The sequence below is a fragment of the Rana temporaria genome, chromosome 12 (assembly GCF_905171775.1).
Source record: "Rana temporaria chromosome 12, aRanTem1.1, whole genome shotgun sequence".
NCBI classification, from domain to species: Eukaryota; Metazoa; Chordata; class Amphibia; order Anura; family Ranidae; genus Rana; species Rana temporaria.
In genome coordinates this window covers 25,342,025-25,366,401 of record NC_053500.1, presented here as the reverse complement: position 1 = coordinate 25,366,401, position 24,377 = coordinate 25,342,025, and the positions used below count along the sequence as shown (strand labels likewise).

The 24,377-nt window shown below is 45.2% G+C and overlaps 1 protein-coding gene and 1 long non-coding RNA gene across 2 annotated transcripts in view; one reads left to right on the top strand and one right to left on the bottom strand.

The window, feature by feature from the left end:
* JPH2 (junctophilin 2) overlaps positions 1 to 10,642 on the top strand; it is a 98,550-nt gene extending 87,908 nt beyond the window's left edge. Inside the window, 5 exon segments of the mRNA XM_040331204.1 lie at positions 1,465 to 1,583; positions 4,979 to 5,735; positions 5,737 to 5,860; positions 6,570 to 6,659; positions 9,798 to 10,642. Of these exon segments, the coding sequence (XP_040187138.1) occupies positions 1,465 to 1,583; positions 4,979 to 5,735; positions 5,737 to 5,860; positions 6,570 to 6,650 (1,081 nt within the window). The 3' untranslated portion in view covers positions 6,651 to 6,659; positions 9,798 to 10,642.
* LOC120919166 overlaps positions 1 to 24,152 on the bottom strand; it is a 129,378-nt gene extending 105,226 nt beyond the window's left edge. The window contains exon 1 of the long non-coding RNA XR_005744523.1: positions 24,057 to 24,152. This is a non-coding gene — a long non-coding RNA (uncharacterized LOC120919166). The remainder of the gene's footprint in view (positions 1 to 24,056) is intronic.
* Between the last annotated feature and the right edge of the window lie 225 nt (positions 24,153 to 24,377).

Below are 24,377 nucleotides of genomic sequence, written 5' to 3'. Positions count from 1 at the left end.
GGGCACCTAAAACGATGACTAACTTTGCGACGGGAAACTAGACTAGCAGCGACGTAGCGAACGCGAAAAACCGTTGTGGATCGCCGCAACTACTGATTTACATACCCGACGCTGGTTTATGACGCAAACTCCCCCCAGCGGCGGCCGCGGTATTGCATCCTAATATCCGACAGTGTAAAACAATTACACCTGTCGGATCTAAGGGATATCTATGCGTAACTGATTCTATGAATCAGTCGCATAGATACTCAGAGATACGACGGAGTATCTGAGATACTCCGTCATATCTCCGCTATGAATCTGGCCCGCTATTCCTAACAATTAACAACTCCCCCAACTGACACCAACGATGGGGAACTATTCCTCCCACTAATATATATATGATGGGGCACCATTCCTTCCACTAATATACATGGTGGGGCGCTATGCCTCCAAATAATATACAGTATATGGTGGGGCACTATTCCTCCCACTAGTATCAATGGTGGGGCACTATTCCTCCCACTGATATCAATGGCGGGGCACTATTCTTCCCACTGATAGCAGTGATGGGGCACTATGTTTCTCACTAGTAATAATGGGGTGCTATTCCTCCCACCAATTACAATAATGGGTACTATAATGATGGGGCACTATTCCTGCCACTCACTGAGACCAATGATGGGGCACTATTCCTCCCACTGATTTCAATGGTGGGGCGATATTCCTCCCATTGATAGCAGTGAGGGGGCACTATTCCTCCCACTGATACCCATGATGGGGGACACTATTCCTCCCACTGTCACCAATGATGGGGCACTATTCCTCCCACTAATATCAATGAAGGGTCACTATTTCTCCCACTAATATTGATGATGGGGCACTATTCCTCCCACTAATAGCAATGATGAGACATTATTCCTACCACTGAAATCAATGGTAGGGCACTGAACACCACACCGGAGACATTGATTACTTGCACTGCTGCCAATCCTGGGACATTTTCTACCCCAACTGGCTACAATCCGGCCCCCCTAAAGTCTGAAGGACAGTAAACTGGCCCTTTGTTTGGAGGCCCCTGCTCTAGGTGACAGACTAGGGATGTGGGACGCTTTACAAATTAATGCTGCCATTGCTGACTGCTGGGGCCCGACAGCTACACTACACCAAATGGCGTAGCTCTATGTGACTTGTAGCTCTATGTGTCCCCAATTGAGGACATTTTCCTTAACTTCCTGTCATTTTAACAGGAGAGGAAGTGGGGGAAATCTCTCCATGGGTGGTCATATACAGCCAGCCAGCCAACCACTATTTTTAGTAAAGGTTTTATTACTGGGTGTGTCCACATTTGCCCCCTTAATTCCAGTTCCAATAACCCCAAAAAGTTTTGGTTGGATTTGGGCATGGATGGACCAGGTGTCATTGCTGTAACCATCTAAAAGCCACCCGCACTGTAACTCAAAATATACCTCTCTTTTCCCTCAGGACTACACATGCCAAAGCCAAAGCAGACGGAGCTGAACAGGCGGCCCAGGCGGGTAATAATGAGTCCAGCATTGCAAGGATGATGGCGAGAGAACTCTCCCCAGACTTCTACCAGCCAGGTAGGTCAGCCGCAGAACCGTACTCCATGTTACGTATGAAGGTGACCTAGCACTCTTGACTTTCAATGTAAGCAATGTTAAACAAATGCAACATTTTTTTTTTTTTTATTATTATTATTATTTTTAGGATATCAACTTTAAGCCCTGGTTCACACTGGGTACGATTTGGAACGATTTGAGATGCGATTTGACATGTCAAATCGCATCTCAAATCGGCAGCAATTGTCGGCAATGGCACTGTCCTAATCAGTGCGACGCTGCATCTGCGATTTCAAAAAGTAGTTCCTGTACTACTTTTTGCGATTTCTGGCCGCGATTTACATTAAATTGCGGCCGAAATCGCGGCAAAATCGCAGCCGCAAATTAGCGGTAAAATCCCGCATTTTACCGCGATTTTGAATTCGCAGCAGTGTGAACCTAGGCTAAAGGAACACTAAAAGGCAGATTTTTTTTTTTGGTAAAATAACAAACATGTTATACTTACCTCCACTGTGCAGCTTGTTTTGCACAGGGTGTCCCTGAACTCTGTCTTCTGGGGTCCCTCTGCGACTGTCTCGGCTCCTCCTCGCAAGAGCTTTCCACCTTCATGCGAGCTCGCATGGTGGAAAGCTCTTGCGAGCACGCTCCCCGGCCATAGCCGCTGACTGTATCACTCGGCCCCGCCCCCTAGCTCGCAGCATCATTGGATGTGATTGACAGCATCGCAAGCCCCCCCCCCCCCCCCCCCCTCGTGGAAAAGGTCAAGGGGTATGAATACTTTTTCAAGACACTGTAACCTGTTGAGTAAAAAGGGAGATGGGATTAGAAGAGGAAGAGATATATTATAGCAACCAACCACACAAAAAGGGGGCGGGGCAGCGACACAGGGTCTTATTGCCCTCCTTTTGCCACGTTCCCCTATAGCAGGAGATAGATTGGTAATGGAATACACATACTGGCCCAGATTCAGATACATTGGTGTACCTTCTCGGCGGGCGTAACGTATTTCAGATACGTTACGCCACCAGTTTCATATTCAGAAAGAACTTGCTCCCTGTGTTACGGCGGCGTAACGTATGTGGTCCGGGGTAAGCCCGCCTAATTCAAATGTGGACGATGTGGGCGTGTTTCATTGAAATTTAGTGTGACCCCACGTATTTGACGTTTTTTACGAACGGTGCATGCGCCGTTCGTGAAAGAATCCCAGTGCGCATGCTCCAAATTAAGCCGCAAATCGTCAATGCTTTAGACGTGAACGTAACTTACGTACAGCCCTATTCGCGAACGACTTACGCAAACGACGTAAAACGTAAATTTTTTTACGGTGGCCCGACGTCCATACTTAACATTGCGTACACCTCATATAGCAGGGGTAACTTTACACCGGAAAAAGCCTTACGTAAACGACGTATCTACCTAATTTGCATATTCCTTGCGTAAATCTACGGAAGCGCCACCTAGTGGCCAGCGTAAATATGCAGCCTAAGATACGACGGTGTAAGACACTTACGCCGGTCGGATCTTAGGGAAATCTATGCGTAACTGATTCTATGAATCAGTCGCATAGATACGACCCCGCAACTCATAGTTACGACGGCGTATCCGAAAATACGCCGTCGTGACTGGTATCTGAATTCGGGCCACTATATTTGCAGAGGAAACATTCCTTATAGGTGTGCGCTCATTTTGTTCTTTAGCCGGAGTTCCCTTTTAAATCTCCCTCTCCGAGTTTTTTGGGGTTGTGACCTATAAGTGAAGAGCTTCTAAGGCAGTTAGCGACCTTGAAAAGCAATGGTTTCATCTGTTTAGCCAAGCTTGCATTTCTCTGAATCCCCAGAACTCCCTTTGTATGTGGGAATCATATGTTTTATTTATCCGCTGCTTTTATCAGATCTGTCTTCCCGCTCTATTATGCTCCGTATTCCCATTTTGTGTCCTATTTTAGCACTTTTATGTCTGATCAGACAAACCCAGCAGTCTGAGCCCAGCTATTGTGGGCCTCTGCCTCCGCACGGCGCGAGACGCGCCATGGCAAAGCTTTGCTTTTATATCTCACCGATCGGTTGACAGCTGTAATTTTGTCAAGGGAGATGGGCTCTGTCCTTTCCATTCTTTGTTCATAAACACATGGAATAATATGTAGGGTTGGAGACAAGGCTGCAGGGACATTATCAGAGGGATGGCTCAGCAAAACTCCCTTTACTTTTACCAAAATACACCAATTACATACTCATTAAAACAGAATAAAATGGATTTTCACATTGACTGATCAGCCTTTTATCATTCCCTATACACTGGGACAGGACGGGGCCCTCAAATATTCAATCGGGTGCCATTCATGCAAGGAACAGGCTGATAGGTGGAGAAAGAGCAGAGAGAGGAATCCTTGGTATTCTGCTGCTCCTTCACTGTCCTCTTAGTGGAAGAGGGTGGGGAGGTGACCTAGAGATGCTACTTATCTACAGCAGAGAACAGTCAGGTCACAAGGCTGGAAAGACAGAAATGTAAACCCTTTGGCAGGTAAAACAGCCCCCCCCCCTTCCATATATGCATTTCAGCTGTTTAATTAGCAGTTTACATGGAGCCCCCATAATAATAACACAAAATAGCAATACAAATATTTTTTATAATAATGATGATTATTATATTATTATTAACAACAACACAATAATTGTAATTACTATTTTAAATAAAATAATAATACTTTTCTTTTTAAATAAAAAAATAGTAATGAAAATATTATATAATTTCATTATTTTATTAATTTAGACATCATTTATTATTATTATTGTTATAATCTTTTATTATACAATTATTTATTAAATAATAATAATAATAATAATAATAATAATATCAGCATTAGTAATAATAATATGTATATTAATAATTTTCATTTGTATTATTAGAATTTGTTGTTGTTAATAATAACAACAACAAATTATAAGCTGACGAGCCATCTCATCCAATGATCAGGCCGGGGATGAGGGAGGGACATCAGATGTGTCAGGACAGAGAGCAGCCGGCTGACTCAGAAAAAAGTCAGCGGCGGCCACAGTGGACACGGCAGCTGTCATCTTCTTGATGATTCCGGGGAGGGGGGGCAATTGCCCCTCCTTGCCCCTACCTGTGGATGCCCATGGCAAGTGCATGGTGGTCCAGGGATGAACTTTTTCAGAAGCATGTCACTTTGTCATGCAAAGCCGTTTATAGTACAGTAGAATAAAAAATATCCCTCATCTTATTTTCTTACTGTACATACAGAGTCGCCGGTATATAGCCTAATATTATAGAACACATAGTTCCGAAAACTCCATACAGTTGTTCAAAATGCATTGCGTCTTAGACTTTTTATTTTATTTTACCTTGGTTGTGCAGTTTTTAAAAATCTACAAGACCTGATTTTTTATTTATTTTAGGCCCAGAGTATATCAAGAGAAAACTGATGCAAGAAATCATTGAAAATGCTGAGCCTATGGAGATAAGAGAACAACCAACTGCAGCCAAGGAACAGCCAGTTCATACACCTCCTGAGAGTCCTCATCTCCCTGAAAATCAACCGTCCTCTCAAGATGTCTCCCCAGTGCGAACCCCGTCACCTCCACCTGGGACACCACCTGAAGCCAAGAAACTTAGAACCAGCTCGCAGAAGGAAAGGATGATTACTGCTGGAAACTGGAATGGAGAAAGACGTGGTGGAAGGCAATCCGCCAGCCCATCCAGGAGTCCAATCAACAGAGCCGACTTGAACAGCAAATATGAGAACCAGATGAAACCACTTCAGAGGTTGGACAAAATGTCATCCGATGCGGATATTGAGTTCCATAAAGGCTATCACAGCTATGCTGTGCGGACCTCCCCAGTGAATCCTCCACTGGACTTTGAAGAAAAAGCATTCCCACCGCCACAAGCTGGAACACCAGATTTGAAAGAGGAGCCAAAGGAAGTTCACTTTTCTCAAAAAGTCCAAGAAAAGAAGACCGCCGTAGAACCTACCAAGAAAGTTAAACCGAGTGAAGAGGTTAAGGATGTAAAAGTGGAAAAGCCAAGTGTTGAAGCCAAAACGGAGACCAAGATTGTCCAGAAAGCTGAGCCTAAGACTGTCCAGAAAACTGAACCAAAGGTTGTTCAGAAACCAGCTCCCCCAAAAGCAGAGCCCAAAGTCGTGGCCAAACCCGCCCCCCCCGAAACCTGAGCCCAAACCTGCAGCCAAGCCCGAGTCCAAGGCGTTGGTTAAGTTTGACACTAAAATAAAGAAGGGCGCCCAAACTGTGCCAGCTCCAAAAGCAGAAATTGAAGAGGTCAGTATTATCGTCTAAGGACTGGTCAACCAAAAATTGATCTCCAATGTTGGGTAGATGCTCGCTTTTTTAACAGTTTATCGGCTTTTAAAACTTCTCCAGCAGTATCTCTGCACCCTGGTGGCCAGCTTCACCATCCTGCCCTTTACAAGTACTGTAGGTCTTTCACGCCTTTTTTTTATACATTTAGGAAATGGCATTAGGATCATCTTGTGCAGCAGGAAGAGGAAGACTCCATGTCGGTGTGGTGCAGAGCCAAGACTCCCATCAGGGAGATCTCACCAAAGTTCTAGAAAAATATAAGTGGGGGCTGAGGCTACTAAGATCTTCTCCTAACTAGTTTATACATTTTGGGTGGAGAGAACTGGTAGGGTATTTGAGGTTTGATCTGCCAACAATGGCTTTAAAACATAATCCCTGTGATGATCGATTCTCATTCTGCAACCACAGCCACCAATTTTGTTCAGTATCCCATATTATCAGTGTATTCAACGGATATGTAAACATACTACAACAATATCTAATGTCTTTCATGCAATCCAGATAAAAAAAAAGAAGGGTATTAAACGTCTTAGGCGTAGTCAAGGGTCTATGACCGAGCCTGAGGACAACTCATAGCTTTAAGTTGAGTGCTGTGGGGGCTGCCATTGCCACTTTCTGCCCCTTGCCAACACACATGGTACTAACTATGTTATCTTCTCTTTTGCAGAGACCAGATACAATCATGATATGCATGGTCATTTTATTGAATATTGGCCTATCCATCTTATTTGTACATCTACTGACATGAAGAATTAGAGTAAGTATTGGTTCTAATAAAAAAGGTATTTCAACCTGGTACCAGCGAGTAGTAAAATCCATAACCCAGTTCACCACCTCATGAGCTCCATACATATCAGTAAAACATGGTTCCCAACTGTTCCTCATTTAGAGATACTGGGCCAGATCCACAGAAGAATTACGCCGGCGTATCTACTGATACGCCGCGTAATTTTAAAGTTCCCGCGTCGTATCTTTGTTTTGTATCTACAAAACAAGATATGACGGCACCTGGGATCGATCCGACAGGCGTACGTCTTAGTACGCCGTCGGATCTTAGGTGCATTTTTTCCGCCGGCCGCTAGGTGGCGTTTCCGTCAAATTCCGCGTCAAGTATTCAAGTTAGCTAGTTATGGCGATCCACGAACGTACATCCGGCCGGCGCATTTTTTTACGTTGTTTGCGTTCGGCTTTTTCCAGCGTATAGTGAAAGCTGCTATATGGTGGCGTACTCAATGTTAAGTATGGCCGTCGTTCCCGCGTCAAAATTTTTTTTTTTTACGTCGTTTGCGTAAGTCTTTCGCGAATAGGGATTTGCGTAGAATGACGTCACCGTTGTAAGCATTGGCTTGTTCCGGTTTAATTTCGAGCATGCGCACTGGGATACCCCCACGGACGGCGCATGCGCCGTTAAAAAAAAAACGTTGTTTACGTCGGGTCACAACGTATTTACATAAAACACGCCCCCATCACATCGATTTGAATTGCGCGCCCTTACGCCGCCAAAGATGCACTACGCCACCGTAACTTACGGTGTGCATTCTTTGAGGATTAAAAAAAAAAAGAAAAAAAAGTAAGTTACGGCGGCGTAGTGTATCTTAGATACGATACGCCCGACGGAAATATGCACCGATGTACGTGGACTGTCTCCAGTATAAAGCAAATATTGTGGTAAAAAATGTTTTATATGTATTTAAATTATATTGGTCCAGCTTGGACCAATGAAAATATGCACAACTTATACCCGACTGTGGAAACTGCAAATCACTGTAGTAGGCGTGACTACTACAATTGTTTTGCTATGGTCTTCTGGGTCCAGTACTCCTGCATAGCAACCACGGGGGGCATTCACTGGCTTGGCACTGCAGCCATTCAGAGAATGCCTTGAATTTCCGTTCAATGAATACTAGACCTTCTCTGATTGGATGGGGTGGAGAAGAGGGGTGTTGACATCACAATATCGACCTTGTCCAATCAGACAATACTTTGTATTCACTGAAAAAAATACAAGTCGCGATTGGCGGCAGTGCCATGCACTCGACCCCCTGTGGTTAATATGCAGAATGTCACCCGGAAACCGCTCTATAAGGGGCGCCGCCCCCCTAATCCAATGCGTCTGGCCCCTAATCTACATGCAGGGTGCCGGACACATGGATTTCCATTTTGTTTTTTGAAGCACATGATTAGAGACCAAGGCTCTATTTGGCTTCAAAAAAGGGTGGTTTCGGGGCGCAGAGCACTACGCCCCGAGCCCACCCAGTTGTGTAACAATAACAAATTAATATTTAGTATTGTCTACCTGATTCTCCTCCCGGCCCATAAGGAAGCGGGTCCCGAGACCCGATTGGCCGAGAGGAGAAGCAACCATATTGGCTGGTACCAGGGAAGACTGTACATGGAGATCTGGAGGAGACTGTCCTCATTGGAGGGATCAATCTCACTCTGCATCGCCGTGAACACCGGAGCCCGACTGCGTGAGTACCACCCACAGGGTGGGGGGGGGAAGCACCAGCCGCCACAGCCCAGAAGACTGTTGCTATCATAGTAGAAGCGGAGACTACTACAGTGATTTGCAGCTTTTACAGGGATTGGCCAGGGATGGTCCAAGTTGGACCAATGTAACTATGCAAGAAAAATCATACCTAAACTTCAGCTTTAAAAATGATATGGAGAATATATTCACCTTACCATTCAGAGATTTTAGGCATGATCATTTTTGGACGAGCGGACAGAGTGGAAGGATGTGTTCTCTGAACGGTGCCCGTGCCAAGTGGGTGACCAGTGGCGTCACTAGGGTTGGTGTCACCCGGTGTGGTAAAACATGGTGTCACCCCCCCTCTTTCTAGGCTGCCCAGCACCAAGCAGGCAGCGCACGGAGATGGGGCGCACCCAAAACCAACCCCTGTAAATTATAGTATAGGGCAGTATAGTGGCAGGTTAGGGTAATATAGAGTGGTATAGCGGCAGGTTGGTGTAGTGGGGTGGTATAGGACAGGTTAAGGTGGTATAGGGCATGTTGGGGTGATATAGGGTAGCTTGGGGTGGTATAGGGAAAGTTAGGGTTGCATAGGGCAGGTTGGGGTGGTATAGGGCACGTTAGGGTGGTACAGTGCAGGTTGGGGTGGTATAGTGCAAGTTAGGGTGGCATAGGGCAAGTTGGGATGGCATGTGAAAGGTTGGGGTGGTACAGGGCAAGTTAGGGTGGCATTGGGCAGATTGGGGTGGCACAGGGCAAGTTGGGGTGGCATGGGAAAGTTTGGGGTGGAACAGGGCAGGCTGTGGTGGCACAGGGCAGGCTGGGGTGGTACAGGGCTGTTTGGGGGGGGGGGTACAGGGCTGTTTGGGGGGTACAGGGCAGGCTGGGGTGGTACAGGGCAGGCTGGGTGATACAGGGCAGGCTGGGGTGGTACAGGGCAGGCTGGGGTGGTACAGGGCAGGCTGGGCATGTCAGCTAAAAAAAAAAAAAAAAAAAAAAAAAAAAAAAAAAAAAAAAAAGGGGATGGTGTCACTCCTCTAGCCGGTGTCACCCGGTGCGGACCGCACCCCCCTAGCAACGCCTCTGTGGGTGACCTGTGTTCTGCAGGCATCAGGGCAGTCGCTTGGCACTGGACGATTTCCAGCTTCTACCCACAATTCAGCTTTAATGCAGGACTTCTTTCATAAGGTTGCGGTGTGCTGCACCATGTGTTAACTGGACCTGGATGTCAACAGCAATTACTAAAAGAAAAGACTAGTGAGAAAATACAGCGTGCATAGTGCACATTTTATAAGTAGAAGATGAAAGCCTTGGGCAGTATAATTTTCTGGTGGTTTACAGAGTCGAAATGTAGCACTTGGTATTTGTGGTGACATAATGAGATTATTTGCTGACAATTGTGGTTGTGTTTTGCTTGCACAGGAATTTTACATTGTAAACCCATGGATTGTTCCCATCAGCCTTCCTGATAAGATGAAGAGCTGTCAGGAGAGGAGGCGTCTTTCGCCTTGACGGACTATCATGAAGCCGGGAGACAATCGACCTATCTTTCACTGAACCTTATTTGCCTGTTGTATATAAAGCGAAGATAGCAAGTGGATTTCAATACCCGTCAGCTGTCACGGTGCACTGGAATGTTAACCGATCTTGTTTGAAAACGAAAGAATGTAGCATTGAGGTCTATCCTTATGATGTAAAAAATAAATAAAAATGTAATAAAAAAATAAAAATAAATGTTAAACTTCCGCAAAAAGTAAAAACAAAACAAAAAAACCTCACTATTGCTGAAATTGAGTTTTGAAGAACTTTGGAAGCACAAAGCCAACACCCTCCAAGCCTTTAAAAAAGCATGAAGCCGACACCCTCCAAGGCTTTGGAAGCACAATGTCACCCCCCCCCCCCCATGGAAGTTTAGGGTCTGCGTTTGGAAAAGTTCATTGATTTATTTATTTTTATGTGTGCAGGATTAGCGGTTGGCGATGGACTGTTGCGAGGAACCAGGATACGATATGTTTACACATTTTCAAGCTATAGAAAATACCACAAGCCAAACCCATGTCTTAAAAAGTGAAAAAAAAAAAAAGATATATATATGTATTAGGATTGCTAGGAAACTTTTTGCATGTGTGGCGGCTTTGTTGTAGAAACGTTTGTACAACGCTCATGGAAGTGCACTGTGGTTCGTAAAGTGGACGCAAAGTTTTGGGGGTTGTAAACACGCGTGTGCCAAAAATAATGAGAAATAAAATGCACTTTCAAACCATTAAGCCCTGAATTGTCTGTTTATCAACCAAGGGGTTCATTGAGGGTGGCTGATAGCGATCTTTACATTGAGGTTGGCTGGTAGCCATCTTTACATTGAGGTTGGCTGGTAGCCATCTTTACATTGAGGTTGGCTGGTAGCCATCTTTACATTGAGGTTGGCTGGTAGCCATCTTTACATTGAGGTTGGCTGGTAGCCATCTTTACATTGAGGTTGGCTGGTAGCCATCTTTACATTGAGGTTGGCTGGTAGCCATCTTTACATTGAGGTTGGCTGGTAGCCATCTTTACATTGAGGTTGGCTGGTAGCCATCTTTACATTGAGGTTGGCTGGTAGCCATCTTTACATTGAGGTTGGCTGGTAGCCATCTTTACATTGAGGTTGGCTGGTAGCCATCTTTACATTGAGGTTGGCTGGTAGCAATCTTTACATTGAGGTTGGCTGGTAGCCATCTTTACATTGAGGTTGGCTGGTAGCCATCTTTACATTGAAGTTGGCTGGTAGCCATCTTTACATTGAGGTTGGCTGGTAGCCATCTTTACATTGAGGTTGGCTGGTAGCCATCTTTACATTGAGGTTGGCTGGTAGCCATCTTTACATTGAGGTTGGCTGGAGGGCAAAGGATGTTGGGCTGCACAGGGTCATTGGTTGCTAGGACATAAGCAGCTGGGCCTTATGCCGCGTACACACCATCACTTTATGTGATGAAAAAAAACAACGTTTTAAATCATGAAATAAAACAACGTTTTTGAAACTTCATTTTCAAAAACGACGTTGCCTACACACCATCGTTTTTTCAAAATGCTCTATCAAAGCGTGGTTACGTTCAGCACTCTTTTCCATTGAAGCTAGCTTCATAACTTGCTCTATAACTTCCCTCTGTCTTCTACCGCCCTCGATGACTGGCAGGCGTCTCAGCCAATCAGGTTACCGGTAGCCAGAATCAGCCAACCTGATTGGCTGAGACGCCTGTCAGTCTTATACAAGGAGCACATCCCTAGTGCGTTCCTTGTATAAGATTCCGGGACCCGAGGGCTGTACACGGAAAAGCCGTTGGCTCTGATAGGCACTTCCGTACAGCCAACCAGCTGCCGTTATTCAGATGGCTGGACATGAGCGCCGACCATCTGAATAGAACAGCGGCAGCGGCGATAATAACATAGATTCGTGCAATGCATGAATCTATGTTATTAGACTCAGTGGCGGTGAGAGCCAGAGGGGGCGGCGCTCCAGCGCCCTCTATGGACAAACCGCCACTGCCCTGGACAGGCAATAAGGGGTAATTCTACAACAAGGGTTCAGACAGCTGGTAGAATCTATTGTCTCTACTTATTACTGATTGAGGAAACGTTGGATCATTTGGGGACAAAGGTCATGGGGATGAGCGGTTAAGAACAGTACATTCTGATCTATCAACAAGTGAAGCTCTTCGGAAATTGCAGAGTGCTTGTATAGGAGGTAAAACAGATGTCAAAAGTCGCAATTCATCTCAAGTTGATGGGAAAGAAAATGTTTGAAGCTTCTAAGAACTACTTCTATGTTCACCGAAACACTAGAAAAGTAACAAAAATGTACCGTGTAATAGAATGGAGCTCAATCCTGAAATCACAGGTTTCATAGAAACAATTAGCTGGATTCAGGTAGCCGGGCGCATCTTTGAGGCGGCGTAGCGTATCGTATTTACGCTACGCCGTTGTAAGTCAGAGAGGCAAGTGCTGTATTCACAAAGCACTTGCCTCCTAAGTTACGGCGGCGTAGCGTAAATGGGGCCAGCGTAAGCGCGCCTAACTCAAATGAGGATGAGGGGGGCGTGTTTTATGTAAATTACTCGTGACCCGACGTGATTGACGTTTTTTACGAACGGCGCATGCGCCGTCCGTGGACATATGCCAGTGTGCATTGCTCCAAAGTACGCCGCAAGGACGTATTTACGTGAACGTAAATTACGTCCAGCCCCATTCACGGACGACTTACGCAAATGACGTAAATTTTTCAAATTTCGACGCTGGAACGACGGCCATACTTAACATTGACTAGGCCAGCTATTTGCCTTACGTAAACGGCGTATCTTTACTGCGACGGGCATGAATCGGCGTATCTCGCTGATTTACGCTTTCTAGGCGTAAATCAGCGTTCACGCCCCTAGCGGCCGGCGGAACTAGACAGCTAAGATATGACGGCGCACGCCGTCGTATCTTAGCTAGGTTTAAGTGTATCTCAGTTTGAGCATACACTTAAACATACGACGGGCTTAGATTCCGAGTTACGACGGCGTATCTACTGATACGCCGGCGTAACTCTTTGTGAATCTGGCTAAATGTGTCAATATTGTATCTTTAGACATAGCTCTGAGAGAACAGTGCATACAAACCCAAAATGTCAAATTACAGCTTGCCGGGTCTTCAATGTAGAGGCTGCCTTCGTTTTTCCCATTTCTGTCCATTCTCCCTTTATTTGCACCTGGTCAGGGGCGGACTGACAACTCATGGGGCCCCCGGGCAATAGAAGATTATGGGGCCCCTGGCCTTACAGATGGCCACCAAGCCAGGAGGCATTACAGAGGCGGGGCAGCTAAAATCTCAGGATTTTCACATCAAAAGCATGTCAGGTTTGGACATATCAGGGACAGACGTAAAAAAAAAAACACAGATTTTTACATACTGTCCCTGGTTTTAATGAGCCTGGCAACCCTGATGGGCCCCCCTAGTGGCATGGGGCCCTTGGGCAGTGCCCGAGTGCCTCAATGGTCAGTCCGCCCCTGCACCTGGTGATCCTGCCAGTAACACACTTCGGATGACAACACTCACTCCACTGCATCTTCGGAGGAGTAGTGTTGTCACCCTAGGACAGGACTACAGAACACCCCGTTCCAGCAGGAGGAAGGAGGTCCTGATTGTCCTTTATAGATCTTTGGTGAGATCTCGTTTAGAATACTGTGTCAAGTGATGGAGACCTCACTTACAAAAAGATATAAATAAGATAGAACGAGTCCAGAGACCGGTAACAAAAATAGTGAAAGGTCTGAGGGATAAAACATATCAAGAGCATCTTTATGGGGAAAAAAACATATCGAGCGCAACTTCAGAAACTTAGCGGTGGTGCTCAACATTTTTGGGGGGGCGCAAACAAACTGAAAAAAACAAACAAACAATCAAACGCAGCCACTGTACCCATCAATTGCCGCCAGTGTGCCCATCAAACGCAGTCACTGTGCCCAAACACAGCCACTGTGCCCATCAAACGCAGCCACTGTGCCCCATCAATTGCCGCCACTGTGCTCCATCAATTGCCGCCACTGTGCCCCATCAATTGCCGCCACTGTGCCCCATCAATTGCCGCCACTGTGCCCCATCAATTGCCGCCACTGTGCCCCATCAATTGTCGCCACTGTGCCCCCCCCCGCACTTACCTTTCTCGGTGCTGTGCTCCAAGTTCCGAGTCCTCGTGGCTATTCCCGTCCTCTGCTATGATTGGACGCTTGGTAGTCTGGTGTCTAATCACAGCGCCTGTCGCTTCAGCCAATCAGGTGACAGGGTAACCAGACACGATTGGCTGAGAGGCGGGTCAGTGTTCGCTTCCCTAACACAACACTGTAAACAGCGAACGCACAGCATTGCGCCCGCTGTTTACCAATTTAGAAGTCAATTGGCTATAATTAGGCTCTAATTAGGACGCCTATTAGAGCCTACGGCTCTAATGAGGCGCTTCCAAAAAAAAAAACAGCCGCTGTAATTTAGTTGCCCGGCACCCGACAAGGAACCAGACACCTGAATGGGGGCGGCAACAGCGACAATAGATAGATAGACTCATGCAATGCATGAGTCTATCTATTGGTGATAGACAGGTGCAGTAGAGAGGGGGCGGCACTCCTGCTCCCTTTATGGACGCACCGCCACTGAACTTAATATGTGCAGTCTGGAGGAAAGAAAGGAAAAGGAAGACACAATTAAAACCAAAACCAAAAAATACAATGCCTTGAAAAAGTATTCATACCCCTAGAAATGTTCCACATTTTGTCATGTTACAGCCAAAAGCGTAAAATGTATTTTATTGGGATTTTGTGTGATAGACCAACACACAGTGGCGCATAATTTTAAAGTGGAAGGAAAATGATAAATGGTTTTAATTTTTTTTTACAAATAATATGTGAAAAGTGTGGTGTACATTTGTCCGGGACTTGAGCCAAGGCAGAAGAACATGCGAGTGGAAATGAATGGGCATGCACCCGAAACTGAAGAAATATTCCCAGCACATGATCATCAGAAAGGGGCACAGATAATGGGAAATATATATTTTTGTTTTTAATTCTGCACTGACTATCTTTGAAATTGCCTGGGCACCTGTTCAAATCCAATCCGGGGACAAAACCAGGGACAGACTTGGTCCGGGGACAGTGTCCTCTGGGGACTGTCCCCGGAAACCGGGGACGTCTGGTCACGCTACTCTAGGGAGTAACAGACTGGCTGACTCTAGAGAACGAGCCCAGAAGCAGTCTACCACAGACTGCCAACAAACGTTTGGAAATGTGGACGCTGATGGCTGAAAAATGAAACCCCATAAATGACCACATCCTATAGTCATGACCCAGCCAGTAGTATGGATGCTGCACCGGCACATAGAATGCTTCAGTTCGGTGACCTGCACTCAGGGCCGTCTTTAATATGGTTTGGGCCCTGGGAAAACATTTTTTTTGGGCCCCCCTCTAGCTTATTTTGGTCCTGGTTGGTTCACATGTATGTGTTTTGGCGGCCCTCATTTGTGCAGGCACAGCAGCCCATTGATTTGAATGAGCTGCCATGCCTTCGTATAACATGAGGCATGCACTTTTCTTTGCAGGAAACGCAGGCATGGCGGCCCATTCAAATGAATGGGCTGCTGTGCCTGCGCAAATGTGGGCCGCCAAAACACATACATGTGAACCAGCCAGGCCCAAAATAAGCTCATCAAGCAGTTAAATACAGACAGTAATGCCATGTGCTCTGAGGCCTTACTCAGCCTGGACTGCAGGTCTGGTCTGTGATTTAAAGAGTTCCTATATTTTACACATGGCATGGCATGGGGTCCCATGGTGCTAAAGCAGAATGGACAGACGGTGCTGTTACCCCATGCCATGTGTAAAATAGAGGAACTTTTTAAAACACTGACCAGACCTGCAGTGAATCATCAAATATTATAAAGACTTTGAGCACACTCTACAGAAAACTTCTATTTACAATATAGATTAGCAAACAGTGACATACCTTGAGGAGCAGGACATGAAGAAGTCAGCCTCGGGAAGAGCAAACTGGGGATGTTATAAAATCACATTCTAATTCACTTTTATATACAAGCAGCACCCAGTGGCAGGAAGGGAGAAGTGCACGTCTAAAGGGAAGCCAGGGGTGCTGTACATTTTAAAACACTGGGAAGGGAAGCAGTCCTGGCACTGGCTGCGTGCTGCTGATGATGATTTTCAGCCTGATTTGTGGGCAGCACAGGGGCTTAACGGGCGGCTCTGCTTTGGGCCCCCAACAGTGACAGGGCCCTGGGCAGCTGCCCCTGTTTGCCCTATGGTAAAGATGGCCCTGCCTGCACTGCGTCTCAGCACTACAAACCATCTAGAACCACCACCAGTAGAACAAACTGGTCTCTAATTAGAGCTTTCTAAGGATGACAGTGAATCTTGTATGATGAAAAATTCAAACTGATAACTTCACAGAAATCCAAAAAAAAAGCAATTTCCCCCCAGAAATGACCTTTTCTGTATGCGGAATCATCACATCAGCAAACTTCACCATGACTTAAAGCCATAAAGGTGAGATGTAGGCAGGTAATGTGATTGGCATTGACTAACTGTCTGAGTCACCCCGGGGAGTCTGTGAACACTGGGGCTGGAATTAAATGATCGGATCTTTGATTCAGAGACCTGTCAGATACGGTGACCGCAGGTCAAAGGTCCCAATAACACAAACTCTGCCTGGAAGCCATCTTCTGTCATCGCATATAAATTGAACGGTCTCAGCTCTGGTATTTATATCATCATGGAAAGTCTCAAAAACTGTTGGTAGTAGCAGACTACAGGTGGTGTGTATTTTCGCTGGCTACACTTACAAAAATTCTCCATAAATCCCAACTTTATGGGGAAAAAGGAGGCAACATCTTACTTGCTGCCCTAGTGATCATACAGGAAGCTCTAAACCCCACACTCTATTAAAGTGCTTTTAATGTTTTCTGTGTCCCCACAGTGAGAGAGTCTCTTCACTTCCTGTTCTGGTGACCACACATAAATTGGAGAACTCATTACAGGGCCATAAAAGACGAAAACAGTCCTTTGGCACCATTCACGGAGAAACAAGGTTCACAGCCACTCTTCACATAACTTCACACATTGTGAAGACCAAAAACAGCTCATACAGAAGTTGTGGTCAACTTTCTTGATATTTGGGGGTCTTAAGTGCAGCCCCCAACATCAGCAAAGGGCCACACAAAAAAATCAGCATACGCACAACAGGATATAGTGAAATACTATGGATATGGTCAGGGGTCAAGTCCTGGGGAAAAAAGTGTGGGAACTCCCATCCAAGATCCACTCCCCCACCAAAAAAAAAAAAGATACGCTCATATGCATAATTACTAAACCTCAAGCTCAAGTTCTTTCTAAATCCCGCGATAACTCGTGGCAGACCTCTGCAATGTCTCCTGGGAACACTGACAAAAGCTCCCAGGAGACATTGCAGCATCGAGGAAGTGACGGAATACCCGCACACTACCTGATGAATCCATATACAGGAAGCGGCCAGTAACAAAGTATTACTAAGGTTCGCCTGCCCCTGCCCCTGAGAGTGACTCCAGCTGGGCATCGCCGCTTAGTGAAGAATTGGCTCGGGCAGCTCGTCTGCTCTCGGCTGCTCTAGTCCTGCAAAGGGAACCGAGTTCCTGCTGTGAAAAAGGTGCAGGAACTCCGTTCCCATGCGTTCCCGCAGGACTTGAGCCCTGGATATGGTACACAGGAGATGGTCAGGGACTACAGACATGATACAAGAACTGGTCAGAGACTGCAGACATGATACGAGAGATGGTCGGAGACTGCAAACATGATACGAGAGCAGTGGCGGCTGGTGCTCAAAATTTTTTGGGGGGCGCAAACGGAAAAAAGAAAATTGCAGCCTCACTGTGCCCATCAAATGCAGCCACTGTGCCATCAAATGCAGCCACTGTGCCATCAATTGACACCACTGTGCCATGCTGTCAAACGCAACCACTGTGCCATCAATTGTCCTCACTGTGCCATGCCATCAAACGCAGCCACTGTGCCATCAATTGTCACCACTGTGCCATGCCATCAAACGCAGCCACTGTGCCATCAATTATCACCACTGTGCCATGCCATCAAATGCCGCCACTATGCCATCAATTCGCACCACTGTGCCATGCCAAACGCAGTCACTGTGCCATGCCATCAAACGCAGTCACTGTGCCCCTCAATTGTCGCCACTGTGCCAATTGTCGCCACTGTGCCCTTTAATTGTTGCCACTGTGCCCATTGTCACCACTGTGCCCTGTAAAATGCACTTACCTTACTCCTTCCACGTCCCTCAATGTCTTCTTCTCCCACCTTGGTGACGCTTCAGTCAATCAGGTTACCGATAACCAGAATCGGGGAACCTGATTGGCTGAGTCGGCCATCAGTCTCATCCAAGGAACGCACCCCCTACTGGCTCTGATAGGCACTTCCGCACAGCCAACCAGCTGCCATTATTCAGGTGGCCAGCGCTCAAGTTTCCGCCATCTCTAATAGACCAGCGGCAGCTGGCAACAATAACATACATTCATGCAATGCATGTATGTATGTTATTAGACTCAGTGACGGGCGAGAGCCAGAGGGGGCGGCGCTCCAGCGCCCTCTATGGACGAACCGCCACTGTACGAGAGATGGTCAGAGACTGCAGACATGAAAGGAGAACTGGTCAGAGACTGCAGACATGAAACGAGAACTGGTCAGAGACTGCAGACATGATACGAGAACTGGTCAGAGACTGCAGACATGGAACGAGAACTGGTCAGAGACTGCAGACATGAAATGAGAGATGGTCGGAGACTGCAGACAGAAATGTGTTTACTGTACTTCACCAACAGTCCTTTCCAATAGCACATTCAGAGGCACCACAGAGTCCAGCCAGCACCAGGGGGTTCATGTTAGGTCCTAACAAAGGTGCAGCATGCAGACACACTTCCTTTATTAGATCTCCTGTGTTAAGCCTACAGGGGATACCTACAGGACCTGCCAGTCAGGGTAGAGATAGATACAGAACTGTGGGTTCCTAGGGGGGTTCTGAGCAATTTTCACCTCTGAGATATGCAAGTACTGACACCAATAATCTTTCTAGCTTTCTGTAAGTTATCACCAATAAAGAAGCATCCTACCCACCTACCACCAGGCTAAGCCCTCATTCACATGGGCATGCCTTTTTGCACACTTATGTGAAGGGTCCTTCTTGTCTACTAGACATGTGCAGGATGAAAATAATTGTTTTGTTTCGATTCGTTATTTAACCAAATTCATTTTTTCATTGCATTCATTTTAGGAATTCGTTTCGTATTCGAAAAAATTCTACCGCATTTGAAAAATGCGATCAAATTAGAAAAAGAAAAAGTTCCATCGCATTCGAAAAAACTTGACCGTTTCGAAGAAGTGAACTATATATAACCATTTTACGAAATTCGAATTTTATATAGAATGAAATCGAAATTAGAATAGAAAATAATAGAAAAGAATAGCATAGAAAAACAATAGAACAGCCCTTACTTCTCTGAGCTGGCCGCTCAGCTGTCAGCTAATTGCCAGCTCCTGTCTCTCCACAGTGACTCGCCTGTTGATGATATCCTGCTCATCAGTCCTGCCTACTTAAGCCATTCAGCCAAGATGATCTCTGCCTTCGCCTTGGTCAACATCACTGCATTCCTGTTAAGGACTTGCTTGGCTGACATTCCTTCTGGCTCCAGATCCTGCTTGCTGTTCCACTACGCTGATCCCTGGCTTCCTGACTATCCGTTCCGGTTACCGAACTTTAGCTATGTTTTGACAACGTTTGTTCTATTTACTTTTATTATTAAACAAGTGTGATTTAACTGTACTTCTGTCTCGGTCTGATTCACGGTTTCTGTCAAAAATAATCAATCTCTCTCTCTCAAAACAATAGAACATATATATTTTATTCTATTATTTTCTTGTCAAATTTGATTTCATTCAATGTGAAATTTGAATTTCGGAAGATGGCTTCCAAATTTCGTATAGAATGAATTTGAATAGAAATTGATAGAAAATAATAGAATATAAAAACAATAGAACAGAATATAATCTATTTTATTCTATTCTGTGTTTTTGTTTTTCTATTCTAATATTTTCTATTCTTTTCAAATTCATTCTATACGAAATTAGAATTTCGGAAGCCATCTTCCAAAATTCGAATTTTGTATAGAATGAATTTAAATTTGAATATAGAAAAGATTAGAATACAATAAAAATGAATAGAATAAAATTAAATATAATATATATATATATATATATATATATAGCATTTTCCGAAATTCAAATTTCATATAGAATGAATTTGAATAGAACAGATTAGAATACCATAGAAAATAATTTTATTACATGCCTTTAAATTCTATTTTTTACTATTCTTTTATTTTTTATTCTATTGCTTTGTTATTTTATAGTCTCTTTTATTGTATAATTTTTTTCAAAAATCGATTTCTATTTTTTCAAATTTGTTTTCGAATTCTCCTCTCCTGACCACCTCCAGCGCTGGGCTGACAGGGGTAGCAATGCCACTTTAACTACTCCTGTCAGCCCTGTAGGCAGAAAGAACTCGCCACAGGGAACCCCCATCTACACAATGGAACTGCTGCCCCCAGGGCAGGTGTCCCTCCTGTCCACCCTTTGTCCAGCCCTGAGCAGCTGCATCCGATTGGATACGGCTGCTGTTTGGCCAACAATTCTGTGCTCAGCTCCTTCAAATTTCAGAGGCTGGCGGGTGGGAGAAAGCCAACAGGACCACCCACGACTTGAACTTTTGGTCAGGTAATCAGGAACTCCTGGCCATATTTAGAATCTACATCAGGAGAGTTAATCAATGGCAGCCTACATCTTTTCTCATCTCCGGGTTCCTTATATCAATGTGATATTTACAGATAGATGTTTAATATGCGCCTCCTTCCGTGGAGAGGAATTAATAACCAAGTCAGGTGGGAAGTCTTCGGATTTTCGGAATGTAATTGTAGTCTCAGCCAGTTCCTAGAGGAAATTCATTTTCCTGCACTAAGCACAGACAGGTGAGGCCTAAATCTAGCTAAGAATATTTAGTAATGTAATCAGCTCCTCCGAGGCGCCGGGAAGGCTCTGCCGCGTACAGATAATTGAAAAAAAAAAAAAAGCACATAAAAAGGTCTTTGGAATTGTCCAGTTTAAAGTGGTGGTGACCCACAATCCTCTTATGGGTGCTCATTCCGAAATTTTTATCATCAGCGGGATAATTTCTGCTACAGAGACTCATTTATTAAAGCGGCTTAAAGAAGAGAGATGATGTTCAGGGAGAAGGCAATTCGATATTTGGTTGCTGTAGTTTGGCAAATTCTGTACCAGATATGGACAGGGTGACAGGGTGAGGATCATTGTAATTTTAGCAGCTGGCCAGCCATGACAGTGATGAGCCCACATTGTACAAGAAGTCACTAACCAGCAGAAGGGCCCTTTCATACTGGTGCGCTTCAGAACGCGCTTTAACCACTTGATCACCGGGCCTATTTTGGCATTTCTCTCCTTCATGTAAAAATCAATTTTTTTTTGCTAGAAAATTAATCAGAACCCCCAAACATGATATATTTTTTTAGCAGACACCCTAGGGAATAAAATGGCGGTCATTGCAACTTTTTTTCCACGCACAGTATTTGCGCAATCATTTTTCAAAGCCTTTTTTTAGGGAAAAAAACTGTTTCATGAATTAAAAAAATAACAATCCAGTTAAGTTAGCCTAATTTTTTTGTATAATGTGAAAGACGATGTAACGCCGAGTAAATAAATAACCTTACATGTCATGCTTTAAAATTGCGCACACTCATGGAATGGCGCCAAACTTCAGTACTTAAAAATCTCCATAGGCGACGCTTTAATTTTTTTAACAGGTTACTATTTTCGAATTACAGAGGAGGTCTAGTGCTAGAATTGTTGCACACGCTCTAACGCACGCGACGATACCTCACATGTGGGGTTTAAACAGTGTTTACATATGTGGGCGGGACTTGAATGCGTGTTCGCTTCTGCACGCAAGCTACTGGGACAGGGGCGTTAGAAAAAAACAAAACTGTTATTTTATTTTTTTACTTCATTTTTTTACATTTTATTTTTTTTCATCACTTTTATTCCTATTACAAGGAATGTAAAACATTCCTTGTAATAGGAATCACTGTGACAGGTCCTCTTTATGGAGAGATGTCAATAAGACCCCACATCTCTCCTCCAGGCTTACAAGCATGAAATCAGTGAAAACAAATTCACCGATCACATGCCGACAGCCGTGATTGCGGCTTTGTTTACTTCCGGGTACCGAGCGTGACGTCATAACATCGCGCCTGGGCCTCCGATGGTCATAGAGATGACTGGTGACCATCTGGTCACCAGTCATCTCTATGCTTCCCAGAAGCACCGGCCGATTCGCTCTCCGGGCCCCCGATGGCACGGGAGAGCCCGGAGAAGCACCGGATGGTGGCGGGAGGGATGTCCCCTCCCGCTGCCTATGAGAACGACCAAGCGGCGGAACTGCCGCTTTGAACGTTCTTATCGTGCACAGAATCGGCGGCTGAAGACGGCGATATCTGAATGATGCCTGTAGCTGTACCATGGACGTCCTCGGTGATGAAGTGGTTAAAAAATAAATACATGTTTTTACGCACTTTTAGGCTAGGTTCACACTGCTGCGAATTCAAAATCACGGTAAAAAAAAACAAAAAAACGTGATTTGGCGGCTTTGTTTTTGCAGCAATCTGAGGCCCTGATTTCAGGGAATGCCAGTCTATAGAGCTGAATTCGCATCGCACACGGATCAAACTCGCACAGGACCCTCCCCCCCGCAGCTTATATTTGCAAAGCATTGATGTGAACGACACTAATGTTAAACAATGTAATTTAAATGACTTGCGAATTTGAGAAATCGCAACGGCTCAAATTCGCAATAGAATTCGCAGCAGTGTGAACCTAGCCATAGGCTAGGTTCACACTGCCTCGAATGAAAATCGCGTGATTTTACGGCGATTTTGCCGCTATTCGCGGCCGCGATTTCAGGGAATGCCAGTCTATAGAGTTGAATTTGCATCGCACACGGATCAAACTGGCAAAGGACCCTTTTTTCGCGTCAGGTGACTCAGCCGCCTGACAAGTCGCGCTCCGCTCTATTCAATGGAACCGGTCTAATAGGAGCGACTCAAGTCGCTTCGACTTAGAAAAAGGTTCTTGTACGACTTTGGGGGCGACTTGCATTGTCTTCAATACAGAAGTCATTTTGCAAGTCGCCTCTGAATTCGTCTTGAGATCGCCGAGTCGCCCCCAAAGTCGTGCCGCCCCTGTGTGACCCGGCTCTAACAGCAACAAAAAGGTAGGGTGTGCTACAAAGTTTGTTACATTCATTGCAATGTACATAGATCATCCAGAGGGGATTGTTTTTTTTTTCCTCAAGTCCTAAATACATACAAGAAAACCCAGGTAAACACACACTGATACACACCAACACAGAAATCCACACGCCATAATTCACCTCAAAATAGGGTTGCCACCTCATCCCTTTAAAAAGGAACACATCTGAATTACACAGATTCTGAGGCTAATTTAATGCATATAAGGCACCAAGTGAGTTTAATTACCACCTTAATCAGCCACAGAACCTGTGTAATTCAGATGTGTTCCTTTTTAAAGGGATGAGGTGGCAACCCTACCTCAAAACTGCATTAGTTTTCATTACACAAAGAAAACATTTCAGCCTAATGGCCGCCTCATGTAAAGTACAGCAAAGAGCACCGGCTTCCAATAGGTAACAAAACCTGGCCTGTGTTAGTGAATGGAGAGGCACGGCTGTACAGACTCATCCTCACATCCAAATCTGAATGGTGGGCAGGTGTGTGGCCCCCGAGTGCACACCGTCTACATTTGGGGCCACACACCCATTCCCTACATGTCTGACAAACTTGGTTGTTCGGATGAGTCTCCATTCACTAACACAGGCTGCATGCTGCTCCAGACACACAAAACAATGGCTCATTACTGATGTGAATGAGGCCCACCCATCCCGGTATAATTGAACGTGTTTGTAGATTTCTGCTGTATGCACTGATGTGAATGAGGCCCACCCATCCCGGTATAATAGAACGTGTGTTTGTAGATTTCCTACCTGTGTGCTGTCCTCTGCCAGGCTCAGTCTGTGATCTGCTTTGCACTGAGCAGGACACAGCTGTATGTGATTGGATCACGTGTTCCCATATTCAATCAGACTGATCTACTACAAAAAAAATGACCTAGTACTAGAAGGGGCACCATACAATCTCGTTTAGCCTAGGTTCACATTGGAGCGATTTGGCATGCGACTTGAGAGATCAAAAATCGCATTACAAGTCGCAGCCTATTGGCGGCAACGGCATTATTCCAATCGGTGCATTTTGTGGCGCCGCACCAATTTGCAAAAGTAGTTCCTGCACTACTTTTGCCGATTTCA